Source organism: Vulpes vulpes, chromosome 6, assembly GCF_048418805.1.
Source record: "Vulpes vulpes isolate BD-2025 chromosome 6, VulVul3, whole genome shotgun sequence".
NCBI classification, from domain to species: Eukaryota; Metazoa; Chordata; class Mammalia; order Carnivora; family Canidae; genus Vulpes; species Vulpes vulpes.
Genome location: NC_132785.1, coordinates 74,945,621 through 74,958,814, shown reverse-complemented (window position 1 = coordinate 74,958,814; position 13,194 = coordinate 74,945,621). Strand labels below are relative to the sequence as shown.

The window sequence follows — 13,194 nt, the reverse complement described above, 5'->3', positions numbered from 1 at the left end:
TAATAAAACTTTTGATGAAGCACACGAGATGAGAGAGCCAATGCACCTCAGTCTCGGTGACGAGAGCCGGCGGCCGACCCTCTCCGGAGTCTCTAGCCCCCAAGCACGGCTGAGGCTGCCCCTAGCTGCCAGTCCCTAGTCGGGGGCGGGAAAAAGCAATACACTTACCGCAAAAAAAGCACCGCTACCGCTGCGGCCCAAAGGGGCCGGGAATTCTTTCGCGAGGCCCCCGCGCCGTGGAAGGAAACCAAAGAAAGCAGGGGTCAGACAGACAGGTGCGACTCCAGAGCCCGACTTCCCAAACTATACAAACTAGGGCTCCAGCGCCCAGCACAGCGACGCCAACTCCCACCAGCTGGAAGACCGACGAGTGCCACCGAACCTTCCGCCCAATGAGGAAACGTCACCACTCCGCGAAGTCCAGCCTTTCATGAAAAGGATACACTTCCGCTTCCGGGGCACCTGCCGCATTCTCTCAGTGCTTTTACCGAAAAGGTTTATTGAGATGTTTCTTTGCTTCGACTAGCTTTCTGACATTCCGTTTCCTAGCGCTCCATCACTGCGACAGCAAAGTGACAAGATAGGATGCCCTCTAGGGATGCGATCTCAGGAAAGAGTTCCGGCATCAGTCACTTTAAGAAAAAGTGGTTACGCTGTGCCCTGCCAGCTAAGAGGGGAAGGATGAGATGGTGCAATTGAGTAGGGATTCCTCCCCAGGAGCACTTGAGAACTCGTCCAGGGGGCGGGGCTTAGGGCTTTCGCAGCTCGGGGGTGGGGGCGGGTTCCGCGGCGTCGGATCTGGCGTGGGGACCGGTCTCTGCCTGCGCGTGCGCGTTGCGAACCTTCCCCTACGCTGTTTTGTGCTTCAACATGGAATTCCGCTCGGCTCGGGGAGCAGTCCTGCAGCTGCTGCGTACGGTGGCTCCGGCAGACCTCCCAGCGCTGATTGAGTGGATGCGAACTACCCGTAAGCGACCAGCGCCAGGCGCAGGCGGTTGGGGCCAGGATGTGCCGTGGCCGCTGACCTTGGGGACTTAAGACAGGGTGAGGCTTCGGCCTCCTAGGGGTCGCTGTGCTGGTCCCTGCTCGGCTATAGGAGAGGTTGTGGGGGGCACATCTCAAACCGTAGCAGCTTCAGAGTCCAGTTTGGAATTGGGTGCGGGAAGACCCAAACAAGCCCTAGGTTGTTTGTGATTGAGCTGCAGACTTCAGACAAGCCACTAGAGGCTCCTTGTGCCTAACCCTTTTCGAAGGAAAAGGAGAGGGGGGGTTTCGTCCCCACCCCCACCCCGGCCCTCCCCCTCGCCCCTATTACTCCCACAAGCTTGTGATTTTCAGTAAAGATACTACCTGAAAAAAGCACATTGCAAAATAAGTTTCAGTCTGTGGAGCAGGAAGCTTTTACCCTGCAAGCAAGCTCACCTGTAGCTAATGGATTTATTTTCTCAAATTTAAAGTGAATCATCAATTTGATAGCAGTTTTTCCAGGGAGAGAGAAGGGGGAGACAAGACTTTGATTATTAAGTGTTACTAAAAAGCACAAGTTAGAATCGAAAAGATGTAGCGATTAGGTCTACTTATTGAAGAATGGTTAGGTCTCTTTTGGCAAATTGAGGCCTGGTGAAACACGAAAAAATAAGATATTCCTTGTTTGGGAGCTATGCCGAACCTCTGTACTTCTAAACGTTGATTCCTGTGTTTATTTTCTTCCAGACTCAGGACTTGAAATATTCCTGTGTGCTAATGACTTCCAAACATCTGCCTAGAACTCTCTTTCTTTATGATGTTAGCGTCAATCAGTAGGTTAGGGTATTATTATTATTACCCATTGGGGAGAATCATTTGAGCTAAGATGCCAAACTGAAATTAACTTGAGCAACTGATAGTGAAGTTTAGCCTGGAAAAGTAGAGAAAACCAGACAGGTAGCTTCATACTTAAACATAACAAGATTCAGGATAAGAATTGCTGAGTCTTCTGTCTCTTCATTTAAACCTTGTATTGCCAGTTTTATTGATCATATCCCAATTGATTTTAAAACGTGCTAATTTCCGGGTTTTTTCTGTATTCCTCAGCTCAGGATCTTTTATTCCAAAAACGCTGAATACCTACAAAAATGCCACCTACTGCCTGATTCTGGCAATTGCACAATTATTAAAATACCCTTGCCCTCAAGATTTTGGTTTTGTGGAACCATTTGTAATCAAAATCTCCAGTTTTAGAGGCATCATTTAAGAACTCCATTTTTCAAAATCAGGAAAACTTCTAAGCATGTTTTGGATGATAATTTTGTAACAAGAAGACCCAATAGCAATGGCTAAAAAAGTACCCTTTTACTTTCTTAAAAAGCTCTTTCTGCAGTATATCCGGTAGTCCGAGAAGTTCATGGATTTTGTTAAGTGATTTAGAAAAAGTCTCAGGGGAATCCCTGGGTGGCTCGGCGGTTCAGCGTCTGCCTTTGGCCCGGGGCATGATCCTGGAGCCCCGGGATTGAGTCCCGCGTCGGGCTCCCTGCGTGGAGCCTGCTTCTCCCTCTATCTCTCTCTCTCTCTCCCCCTCTCTCTATCATGAATAAATAAATAAAATTTTAAAAAGAAAAAAAAAGAAAAAAATCTCAGTTTCTGCGAATGTTTATTAACATATTTTCAGAAATGAGGATGTCGGGACGCCTGGATGGCTCAGCAGTTGAACGTCTGCCTTGGGCTCAGAATGTGTGATCCTGGAGTACCGGGATCGAGTCCCACTTCCGGCTCTCTGCGTGGAGCCTGCTTCTCTCTCTGCCTGTGTCTCTACCTCTCTCTCTGTATCTCTTATGAATAAATAAAATCTTTAAAAAATTTAAAATCTTTTTAATCTAAAAAGAAATGAGGGTGTCCCTTTGCTTAAAAGAGTGTTTTAACATGAATCTTAAAAAGCAACTTATTAGTACACCTTTTTTTAGATGGTAAAATACACAGCATAAAATTTACCATTTTAAGCTGTTTTTTTTTAAGATAGATTTATTTATTTGTTTATTTGTTTATTTATTTATTTATTTATTTATTTATTTATTTATTTATGATAGACACAGAGAAAGAGGCAGAGACACAGGCAGAGGGAGAAGCAGGCTCCATGCCAGGAGCCCGACGCAGGACTCTATTTCGGGACTCCAGGATCGCGCCCTGGGACAAAGGCAGGCGCTAAACCGCTGAGCCACCCAGGGATCCCCATTTTAAGCTGTTTTTAAGTATACAGTGCAGTGGCATTACATACATTTACATTATGCAACCATCATCACTATCTATCACCACAACTTTCTCATCTTCCCGAGCTGAAACGTAGTATACCTTTTTATGAGGTGGCTCTAAATAGGGCACAAAAAGTTCTTCCAGGTATTTTCCTAAGTAGTGTCCTTCTATGAAAAACAAATTATCTTCTATCACTAGTATTAAGTACTTGCCTGACATTTCCTTAGACCTTTAATAATTGTAATTCTCCTTGAATTTTTCTACCATTTAATGGAATAGCAAGAGACAGCAATAGGCATTGAGTTTGACTTTAGTTTTGAGTTTTATGGAGTTTATTGAAACTAAAAAGCATTATAGGTAAAATCACAATAATTTTAGATACAGAAAACGAAGAATAATATTCTTGATCTCTGAAGGAATAGTGGGATTATCCTACCAAGACCTGGGGTCATTTAGGATGGGGCTGATCGAACCAGAAGCTTGGGCCAGGGCAGAGCCAAGCACATGTCAATGCCTGATAAACTGAAGATATAGAAGAAATAAAAACAGGAGGCTACATTTTACCTTGGTACAGCTTAGGCCAAAGATGAGGAAACAAACATTAATATAGGAAGGATGAAGAAGGATGAATCAAGTCTGAGAGGCAGAGCACACAGATACCCATCCACCCACCCCCAAAAATAAATAAAAGTAAAATACAGCAGGACCTCAGCTGATTGATTCTGATCTTGCGGCAGAACATCTGTTCTCTTCTATTTCCTATATGTATATAAAGTGGGCTCTTGATCTAGATTTCAAAGTGTAGGAGAGTGACTGCAATCCATTAAGTGAAGAGAGCAAAGAGCCAGAACTGCAAGTGGGATCCCCAAGAAGCATATTAAAAAATATATTGAGGGGCACCTGGGTGGCTCAGTTGGTTAAGCGACTAACTTGATCTCAGCTCAGGTCTTGATCTCAGGATCATGGGTTCATGCCCTATGTTAGGCTCCACACTGCACGTGGAGCCTACTTAAAAAAATATATATATATATATGTATGTATGTATGTATGTATAGGAACAGCTATCTGTTAACAAATGCTATTCTGAAGCCTCTGACTTTGTCTTGGACATGCAGATACAAATGAGGAAGTCCGGCCCACAGCCCATAAGAGTTTCTATTAAGAATCAAGTTACAAAAGATAAAAGATTAGGGTTTGCTTTAAGAAAAATAATAAAATCATCAAAAATCATTTAATGCTTAAAAAAAGGTAACAGTAGGTGACTAGAAGCTTTTAGAAGCTTCAAACTATTTTAAAATACTTTTAGAAGTATTTTAAGTATATCTTCCCTGACCAAAGTTGGATATGTTTGTGAGCAGCAGCTACAGAGCTTTTAGAAGTTCTTTGAAATTCCTACAAATCGGGATCCCTGGGTGGCGCAGCGGTTTGGCGCCTGCCTTTGGCCCAGGGCGCGATCCTGGAGACCCGGGATCGAATCCCACATCAGGCTCCCGGTGCATGGAGCCTGCTTCTCCTTCCGCCTGTGTTTCTGCCTCTCTCTCTCTCTCTGTGACTATCATAAATAAATAAAAAATTTAAAAAAAAAATTTAAAAAAAAGAAATTCCTACAAATCTAAAAAGCCACGCCTGGTTTCTAGATACATTGTCAGATGGCATACTGTGCCAGTCCATATTGCATTACCATTGAGGAAGTATCAGTATAACAAAGATATTCCAGTCTTTATTGAAACCATGTGAATTTATGAAAGTTATCAATTATATGAGGCAACAAAAATAGATTGATTTTTCAAAAACTAAAAAGATGTACTGAGCAAACTGGTACCTCTTTTTCTTTTTAGTTGGTACCTCTTAACATTTTTCCATTAAACAAAAAGAAAGAATTATACTTTTCTCTAAAGTACTTTTGTACTTTAACATATTGTTGTATATTAAAAATGGGGATGATATATAAAAAGAATAACACATCATAAACAAGTAGGTTTATCCCAAGGATGTATTGTTGGTTTAACATTTAAAAATCAATTAATTCACCATGTTAAGTAAAAAAAAAAAACTATATTATTATCTCAATAGACCAGGAAAAGCATTAGACAATTAGATCTCTTCCTGATAACAACTCTCATCAGACTAGAAGAGAACATTCTCAACCTGATAGTGGGCATCTGTGAAAAATCTACAGCTAACCTCATACTTAATGGTGAAAGACTGAGTTCTTTCCCCTAAAATCAGAAATGACAAGAATGTGCACTCATTACTACTATCCAGCATCATAATACAGCTTCTGGCCAGTACAATACGGAAGAAAAAGAGGAGGGAGGCATTTCAGTTAGGAACAGGTAAATGGAGAAACAATTTGTGGTATATTTTTATAATAGAATACTACTTGGCAAATAAATGGAAAGAAGTTACTTGCACAATGGCATGTTTAAATTATACTGAAAGAAACCATACTAAAAAAAACTATATAATTTCATTTATTTAAAACTAAAAAATGCAAACTAATCTGTAGTGACAGAAAATAGGTCTCTGGCAGCTGAGTGAGTGGAGGGGTTGGAGAGGAGAAGGATTACAGATGGGCAAGAGGAAATACTTGGGGGTGACAGATATGTCCACTATCTTGATTATAAGTGATGGTTTCATGTCTGCATACATCAAATTTATGTAATTATACACTTTAAATATGTACAGTTTATTGTATATGAATTCTATTTTTATAAAGCTGTCTTTTGGAAATGTCCGCAAGCTCCTTAATCCTCGTTCCATGAGAGATCTTATCTGTATCCTCTGCCTTTGAATCTGGATGTGCTCTGTGAAAGCTTTGGCCAATAGAATATAGCAGAAGTTACACTTTGTCAGTTTTGGATCCAGGATTTAAGAAACTGGCAACTTCTACTTTCTGTTTCTTGGAATGCTTGGTCTGAAGAAGCTAACCAAATGTATATAGTTTACCTTGAGATTGTCAAACTGTCAGGAATTCCCACCTATCCTATGGAGAGCAAGATACCCAACCAGGTTGTAACTGTTCTTGCCATCCTAGCCTTGGCATTAGGCATGTGAGTAAAGAAGCCTCTGAAATGCCTAGTCTGGTCAAGCCTTTCTTACAAATAACATACTTGAACATTCATGTGCAGATTTTTGTTTAACATAAGTTTTCATTTCTCTGTGATAATATTCGAGAGTGTAATTGCTGAGTCATATGGTAAGTGCATTTTTAGTTTTACAGAAACTGCCAAACTGTTTTCCAGAGTGGCTATACCATTTTACATTTATACAAACAATATATGAGTAATCCAATTTCTCTGCATCCTCACTAGCATTTTGTTTATCAGTATTTTTTTATTTAACCATTCTGTTAATTTTATAGTGGATTTTAATTTCCATTTCCCTAATGATGTTGACCTTTTGTTTAAGTGTTTATTTGCCATTTGAATATCCTCTTTGATAAAATGCTTGTTCATGTCTCTTACCCCTTTTTAATTGTATTTTTTTGTATACTATCATTTTGAGAGTTCTATATACGTTTCAGAGTTCTATATACGTTTGTCATATATGTAGTTTGCAAATATTTTCTTCCAGTCTGTAATTTGTTCCTCCTCTTACCACAGTTTTTAAAAGCAGAAGTTTTTAATATTGATGAGGTCCATTGTATTCACTTTAACTTTTTTGTTTTGTTGTTTTTAAAGATTTTGTTTATTTATTCATGAGAGACACAGAGAGGCAGAGACATAACAGAGGGAGAAGCAGGCTCCCCGCGGGGAGCAAGATGCGACCCCATCCCAAGACCCCAGGATCACAACCTGAGCCAAAGGCAGACACTCAACCACTGAGCCACCCAGGAGCCCCTCACTTTTCCTTTTTTGAGTCAACTTTAAGAACTTTGCTTAGCGGGATCCCTGGGTGGCGCAGCGGTTTGGTGCCTGCCTTTGGTCCAGGGCGCGATCCTGGAGACCCGGGATCGAATCCCACATCGGGCTCCTGGTGCATGGAGCCTGCTTCTCCCTCTACCTGTGTCTCTGCCTCTCTCTCTCTGTGTATCTCTGATGAATAATAAATTAAAAAAAAAATCTTAAAAAAAAAAACTTTGTTTAGCTCTAGATCTGTGTTGTAGTTTTCTTTAAGAACTTTGGTTTTGTCTTTTGCATTTAATTCTTTGATCCAAGTTAACTTTTGCATAAGGTGTGAGGTTTAGGTTGAAGTTCATTTTTATCCCCGTGTCGATGTCCATTTCTCCCAGCACCATTTGTTGACAAGGCTATCAAAATCAGTTGGGCATTCTTATGTGGATCTGTTTCTGAGTTCTCTATTATATTCTGTTGCTTTACGTATCTCTCCCTGACCAATACCACACTGTCTTGATTACTGTAACTATTATTGTTTAAAAGTGTATTCTTTAATTTCCAAGTGTTTGGAGATTTACCTGTTACTGATTTCCAATTTAATTCCATTATGGTCAGAGCAGATACTCTGCATAACTTCAATTATTTTAAATTTTTTATTATTTTATGACCCAGGGTATAATTTATCCTGGTGAACGTTCTATGGAAAAAACTGTGTATTCCACTTTGTTTAGTAGAGTGTTTTATAAATAGCTGTTACATCTGGTTAGTCGATTATATTTTTCAGTTTTACATCTTTGCTAATTTTCTGCGCAGTAGTTTTTCAGTTGCTAAGATTGGGGCCTTAAAGTCCTCAGCTATAATTGTGAATTTGCCTCTTTCTGCCTTCACATCTATCAGTTTTTATTTCATGTATTTTGAAGCTGTTGTTTACTGATGCACATAGGATAACTATGGTTCTTTGGTAGATTGATCCTTTAATAAATATGTAATATTTCTATTTGTTCCTAATAATTTCCTTTGCTTTCAAGTCTACTGTATCTCATATTAATATAACCACTACCATTTTTTTTTGTTTGCACAATGTATTTTTTCTATCCTTTTATATTCATTCTTCCTATGTCATTATGTTTGAAGTGAGTTTCTATTGGGTTGTGTTTTTAAATCTACTTTGCCAACCTCTGTCTTTTAATTGATACATTTAGAGCATTTACATTTAAAGTAATTATTGCCAGCAGCCTGGGGGACTCAGAGGTTTAGCGCCTGCCTTCAGCCCCGGGGCATGGTCCTGGAGACCCAGGATGGAGTCCTGTGTAGGCTGCCTGTGTGGAGCCTGCTTCTCCCTCTGCCTGTATCTCTGCCTCTCTCTCTCTCTCTTTCTCTTTCTCTTTCTGTCTCTCTCTGTGTCTCTCATGAATAAATAAATCTTTAAAAAAAATTATTACTGTGTCAGAACTTAAGTCTGGCATCTTATTGTTTGTTTTCTGCTTGTTCCTTCTGTTTCATAACCTGTTATCTGTTACTCTGTTAATCTGTTATTGCCTTCCTATAGATCACTAGAACTAGTTTTAGAATTCTTTGTTTTTCTGAGTATATAGTTTTCTTTGTGATTGCTCTTCTTTGTAGTTACATACGCGTAACTCATCACCATCTACTGGTATCAGTGCTTATTACTTGAGTGAAGTATTGAAATTTTACTTCCATTTATGTCTCTTTACCACTTTTTAAATTGTATTGTTTTATGTATTCCTCAATATACATTGAACACTATATCAGATGATTTTATAAATTTTGATTAAATCATCAAATATGTTGTAAGAAACTAATGACAAAAAGCCTTTCATACCTACTCTATTTTTGCCCATTCTACTCTATTTTTACCCATTCTGTTCTTTCCTTTCTGAAGTTCCAAACCTTCTGCTCTTTCTTTTCTGTTGGAGAACTTCCTATAGCCATTCTTTAAGGGTAAATCTGCTGGCAACAAATTCTCTTAGTTTTCCTCATCTGAGGATGTCTTTATTTCCCCTTCATTTCTAAAGGACAATTTCATAAAGATATAAACTCCACAGCTTACAGTCCTTTTTCTCCAGCACTTGAAAAATGTTGTGCTTCCCTCTGGCTCCTATGGTTTCAGATGAAAAATTTGCTGTTGTTCAAATTGATATTTGCCTACAGTTAATGAATCGTTTCTCAGGTTGCTTTTAAGATTTGTTCCTTGCCTTTTATTTTCAGAAGTTTAATTATGATATGTCTTTCTGTGTATTTCTTTGGGTCTATCCTATTTTGGAGTTTCTCAGCTTCTTAAAAACCACATTTGGGGAGGGTGGTTAGCTATATTTCTTAACATGCTTTTCAGACCCACACTCTTTCTTCCACGTATGCAACTCTGATACTAAAGTTATATCTTTTCTTATTGACCCACAGACATCTAAGGCTCTGTTCAACTAACTTTTATTCAGTCTTTTCTCTGTGTTGTTCAGTTGGAGTAAATTTTATCTCTTGTCCTCAAGTTCAGTGGTTCTGTCCTCTGTCATCTCTGCTATTAAGCCCTTCCAGCAAGTTTTTTTTTTAATTTGGATGATTGATTATTTTCAGTTTTGTAATTTCCATTTCATTATTTATAACTTCCATTTCTTTGCCGAGATTTTTTTTCACTTGTTACAAGAAAACTCATAATTCTTTATTAAAGCATTTTTATGATGGTTGCTTAAAATCCTTTTCTGATAATCCAAATTCTGATTCATTTGGATATTGGATAAATAATTCAGAGATTGTCAGATTCAAATTACGAATCAAGTGGTTATTTTTCCTGTTCTTTGAGTGATAATTGATTTTCCATTGTATCATGAATATTGTGGGTATTACGCTAGGATAATTTTGAATGTATCCAAGATATTTTGAATATTATGCTAAGACTCTTGTTCCTCTTCAGATTTTGTATCTTAATAGGCAGTTGCCTTAGTTTTAACCTTTTGGTTCTTAGCCTGATAACAGTTGAGTTTTCAGTGTCCTTGCAGTGCTGTTCAGTTCTGCTTCATTCTTTGGCACTGCTACAGTTCTTGTTCAATCTATACTGGTGTCACCTGCATGGGGAAAGATTCTGGGCTGCCCTGTCTCACTGAGCTGCCTCCCACCGGTGAGGGTAAGGAAACAAGCAATTCAGGGCCTGTGTTCTCCACCACTGGGCAGGTGGCTGGTAGATGCCAGACCTAGGTCTGTTTATACCCCCGAGTTGAGGGCCTGAAGACTGGGTAGTCTACTACTGCCCTAGGTGTGGAGTGTGGCTTAGGGTTTCTCAGTAGGTCGCCTGTTGTTCTTCCCTTTTTGCCAGTCTTTGGCAAGAGATAGCAAGTTTTTCTTCATTATTTTTTTCTCCCCTATGTCTGTTAGTTGTTCTGGGATGCAGGTCTTTCTGGTGCCCAGTCTAAGCTACATGGAAGATAAAAAGAAAACCCAGGGAACTCACTGCAGTGGCCTTTCTTTAATCGTAAGACACCCAGATAGTTGACCTTTCTAGCTTTCAGAGTCTTCATAATTGCCTGTTGAATTATTTCCAGGGTATTTAGTTGTAGTTATAGGGGAGGAACAGGGGAAAGTGAGGAAAGTTGCCATCTTGTCCGGGACCAGAAGCCCCCTCAATAAATTTTTAAAATTTGAATAGGGACTTCAGAGTAATATGTGATATGAATGAATAGTAGGTAACATGTAACTCTGTTTAATTATGCACTCTAAGTCATTAGAGGTAAAGATGTGGGTGAGTTAAGGCTACAGGTTGAGGGTAAGACCTCATGGAGGCAAAATAAATTGGGCAGGCCCTGTTGCAAAAGACAAGGTCATGCAGTTGAAAGGAATAGTATAAACAGGAAAGACTATGGAAAACAACTGGAGAGATTGGCCTGTCTTGAGGAGAAATTATGTCAGGGGATAATGAGAATGGAAAATAGGATGGGTAGACTCTGCTGATATAGAAGACCTTAAATATCTAAAGTGAGACTTGCTAGGTTAAAATGTAGAAAAATATCGAAAACCTGTTAAGGGAAACGAGTGATAGGTTTGGGGCACCTGGCTGGCTCAGTGAAGTGTGTGATTCTTGATCTCGGGGTTGTAAGTTCAAGTCCCATGTTGGGTGTAAAGATTACTTGAAAATAAAATCTTAAAAAAAAAAAAAGTGAGGTTAAAGTGAAATTAGTTTTTTTGGGGGGGCAGAAAGTAGTTTAAAATAGAAGTACAAGATATTTTATAGTGGGGGGAGACCAATATCAAGGAGCTAATTATGAGTTTGTCATGGTGTAAGGTGTCAAAGTGTGAGGTGATGACTGGTTATGAGGTGGTTGAAGTGGAAATAAAGAGAAAGTAGAATTTGCGAGCAAAAGGGAGTAGGACTTGATACTGACTAGATAAAAAAAAGTAAGATTTGATTCATACACCATCAATTTTGGTGGTTTCTGTTTCCTCATATATTTCCTTAAAAATAACTAGGAAATTCTGAAAGAATTAACTTTGGCCTCTAGAGAAGCTTTTCTTCCTCCACTCCCTTCCCACCTACATGTGTAATTTGAGAAAAACTTTACTGTCAGGCAACTGATTAACACCTTTCTTTAATCTTTTTCCAAGCATAATACTGTTACCACACATTCTGAAATAGCTATTACACATGTTAAAAGATGTTAGCCTCACCAGTAATTAAAGAAATGCAAATTAAAACAACAAAGTGTGTTTTTATGGTAATATTTAATGCTGCAAGGGTTTAATGAGACACATATTCTTTTCTATTAAGATAAATTGGTATAATCTTTCAGGAAAGAAATTTGACAATATGTAGCAAGAGCCTTTAAAATAGTAAGTACTTCTACTTCTAGACATTTATAGTAAGGAAATAATCAGAAATGCAAAGAGATGATGGATGCCAAAATGTTAGTTGCAGTGTACTTAATTTTTCACAATTCTAACTATATCTAAATGTGTATTAGAAGGAGCTGATGGTTAAGTAAATAGACAATACTAGAATATTGCACAGCCTTTAGAAATTATGTTTTAAGGACTTGAACTTTAATAACAGAGTAAATATACAATGTGTTTTACACATGTCAGTAATATCCTATCGTATCATGCTTTTTTGACCTGTACAGCCATTATTAGGGCAGAAATATTTTGCTGTTCTTTTCAGAAGTTATTTGCCAGCCACTACAGATACTAAAGCTAATCTTAACCTTCTTGCACTAAAAATTCCTACAGTGCCTTACATAGAGTGCTCAGTAGTATTACCTATAATTATTGAAGATTTCTTAAGAACTTTCTTCCTAGAAAAGTATATGTATTTATGTATACAACCAAGCATCCAACTTTAGGCCCTTTATGAATCACATAAATCCCATATGCAGATCCTCTTTGACTAGAACCATGGTGAAGAATCATTGCTGTAACTGAAAAAATCTCTTTTTACCCTTGAGTGTGTTTGAATCAGAGTTATTGTCCACGGTAAGGGGTGCCAATTCATGCTTTCACCTGGTATCCTTCATATTGAGATAAAACAATGCAGTCTTCGTGTAATACTACCTTTTTTGAATGACTGAATTTAATATACAGTTTCTTAGTATCTCTCATCTTGACTGGTGATGCTCATGTTAATTAGGATGTTGACAAACCTATTTCAGACAGCTGGAAATCTATTATGATGGTTCAAAATTAGCAGCCATTCCTATCTATCAGTGTTCCAGCTTCCTTAATCTTTACATATGACTTTTTGAGACACTCTTTGGCCTCCACTGCCTCCATCCCCCCTTCCAAATCTACTAATCACCCTGTGGTGGTAGTGATCAGGGCCCCAGATGCTACAAAGTGATAGAAGAGAATAAACTAAGGTAGTCATGGATTAGAGAACTAGATTGCCTAGTGTTGGTTGCAGGGCCACATTTAAAGGGTTCTGTTAAACAAGTCTGGAAGCCAATGGCAAAAGATACGACTGCACGTCATATGGAGAACTGTGGTCAGAGGTGGGGAGAAGAGAAAACTATGATAGCGGTAAGAGAACTGTTACTAGCCAGCTACCTTCTTTGCCACTTTAGAGAACTGTCTGGTGTAGTAATTAAGAGTTCAGACTAAGGGGGCATCTGAAAAAAAAAGAAAAAAAAAA

The 13,194-nt window shown here is 38.8% G+C and overlaps 2 protein-coding genes across 4 annotated transcripts in view; one reads left to right on the top strand and one right to left on the bottom strand.

Annotated features, from left to right (window-relative positions):
• Nucleotides 1–784, bottom strand: part of LOC112935337 (signal recognition particle subunit SRP54) — a 64,688-nt gene extending 63,904 nt beyond the window's left edge. For 2 of the 3 annotated variants that reach the window (XM_026019035.2, XM_026019036.2), the window contains exon 1: nt 169–784. The gene's annotated coding sequence lies outside the window, so the exon portion shown is untranslated. The remainder of the gene's footprint in view (nt 1–168) is intronic. The other variant, XM_072761417.1, reaches the window with a different exon arrangement.
• A 53-nt stretch (nt 785–837) lies between these two features.
• The window catches only part of LOC112935338 (uncharacterized), a 33,904-nt gene continuing 21,547 nt past the window's right edge, over nt 838–13,194 (top strand). The window contains exon 1 of the mRNA XM_026019037.2: nt 838–967. Within this exon, the coding sequence (XP_025874822.1) occupies nt 871–967 (97 nt within the window). The 5' untranslated portion in view covers nt 838–870. The remainder of the gene's footprint in view (nt 968–13,194) is intronic.